General features: G+C 39.0%; 1 protein-coding gene across 1 annotated transcript in view; it reads left to right on the top strand.

Annotated features, from left to right (window-relative positions):
- Nucleotides 1-1599, top strand: part of ECM29 (Ecm29p) — a gene marked incomplete at both ends in the record, with an annotated part of 5480 nt that extends 3881 nt beyond the window's left edge. The window contains one exon of the mRNA XM_020212624.1: nucleotides 4-1599. Coding sequence (XP_020071247.1) covers nucleotides 4-1599 — 1596 coding nt within the window. The remainder of the gene's footprint in view (nucleotides 1-3) is intronic.
- Nucleotides 1600-1719: the final 120 nt, after the last annotated feature.

Below are 1719 nucleotides of genomic sequence, written 5' to 3'. Positions count from 1 at the left end.
CAGATTATCAACTACTTGACACTTAATGCTGATAAATACAATCTGAAAAGTGATGAAATTGATGCCAAACGTCTACAAGGTCTGGGATCTTCTCCTATCATGAATGCTATTGAACGTCTTGTGGACCAAGTGGATGAGAATAATATTGATATAGTCGTTTCAAAGGTTCAAGAAAGTGTGAAGAAATCAGTTGGACTCCCATCTAAGGCAGCAGCATCGAGAGTCATTGTCATGCTTATCATGAGACAATTATACTTGATCAAGCCATATGGTGAAACCTTACTCAATACTTGTGGTTCACAGTTGAAAGATAGAAACACCACTGTTTCTTCTTCATACGCAACAGCAGCCGGGTATTGTTGTAGGGTATGCTCGGTTGATGTCGTTGTCAAATACTCTAAGAAGATTCAGAGCATGTTTTTTGAATCCGAAGAAGAGAAGCCTAAAATCGTTGCAGGAATCGCTACGGAGGCTGTTTCGAAGTATTCTGGTGATATGTTTGTATCTGTTGCATCGGCCTTCCTACCACTGGCATTCTTTGGAAAACAATACTCTTCGAAAGACATTTCCAAGTTGTTTGAACGTGTATGGACAGAGAATACTTCGGGTAAAGGCGCTATTAGGCTATACTTTAGTGAAATTTGTGACTTGGTGAAGGAACACATCAATGGCCAGCAATTTGCAATGAGACAAGTGTCTGCTAAAAGCATAGCTATTGCGTGTGACTCTCTTGATAGCACTGCTGTGGCATCTGTTCATGTTGATGAATTATTCACGATTCTTCTCAAATCATGTCAAGGACGTTCGTGGGCAGGAAAAGAGGACGTTCTCTCAGCATTGGTTTCTCTGACTTTGAAGTCTAAATTCTATATTAGCGAACATCCAGATGTTTTCCAAGACGTACAAAAGACCGTGATTGTTGAATCGAAACGTCGTAATAAGGCTTATCAAAAGCATGCACTTGTTTCATTTGCAGATTTTGCACAAGAATTCCCATCTGTGATTTTATTTGAGAATGCACTTAACATCTTTGAAGGCATATTCTCTGAAGATTACTACGATTCTGAGGACGAAGACGAGGATGGTACAACAAACGAAAAAGTTATTGCGACGAGCGAGATCTCCAGTCGGAAGAACTTGACACGTGAAGCAGATCGTATGAGAGCACTCACATCAATGGTTAAGATTTTCCAGTTATATCCAGACGGTAGCTATAACGATGAATATTTGATCTTCGCTTTGAACTCTTTAACTGCAACTTTTGATCCTAAAGTGTATATTCCTACTTGGAGATCCCAACTTGCTGTTGTGGAAGGCATTTCTAAAATATCCATTGTGCTTAAGGGTCACTCATTGAGCGATGATGTTCGCAATCATTTAATAGAGAGCTGGAACTTGATTTATCATCACAATACTAAAACAGAAACTGTTGAGAATGTCAAAGTTCAAACTGTCCGTACAGCTGGTGAACTGGTTGAGATTGGCGATGAGAACCTGGCTCATACAGTGGTTAAGTCACTTCAGACTTTTAAAGGAAGAGAAGCTAACTCTATTGTTCTAGTTGAGATTACAAAGGTCCTACAAAATCACTTAGAATGACCATTGTTTTTATAACGATCTTCTAAAAAAAATATGTTCCTTGAGATGATAACCATGTATCTAAGCTGATTGGCTTACATATAACTGCACACGTATCTAATGACCACCTCTCAATCTAAG

The sequence above is a fragment of the Cyberlindnera jadinii genome (genome assembly GCF_001661405.1).
Source record: "Cyberlindnera jadinii NRRL Y-1542 unplaced genomic scaffold CYBJAscaffold_4, whole genome shotgun sequence".
NCBI classification, from domain to species: Eukaryota; Fungi; Ascomycota; class Saccharomycetes; order Phaffomycetales; family Wickerhamomycetaceae; genus Williopsis; species Williopsis jadinii.
The sequence above is the reverse complement of the archived record's forward strand: the minus strand, read 5'-3'. Positions and strand labels throughout refer to the sequence as shown.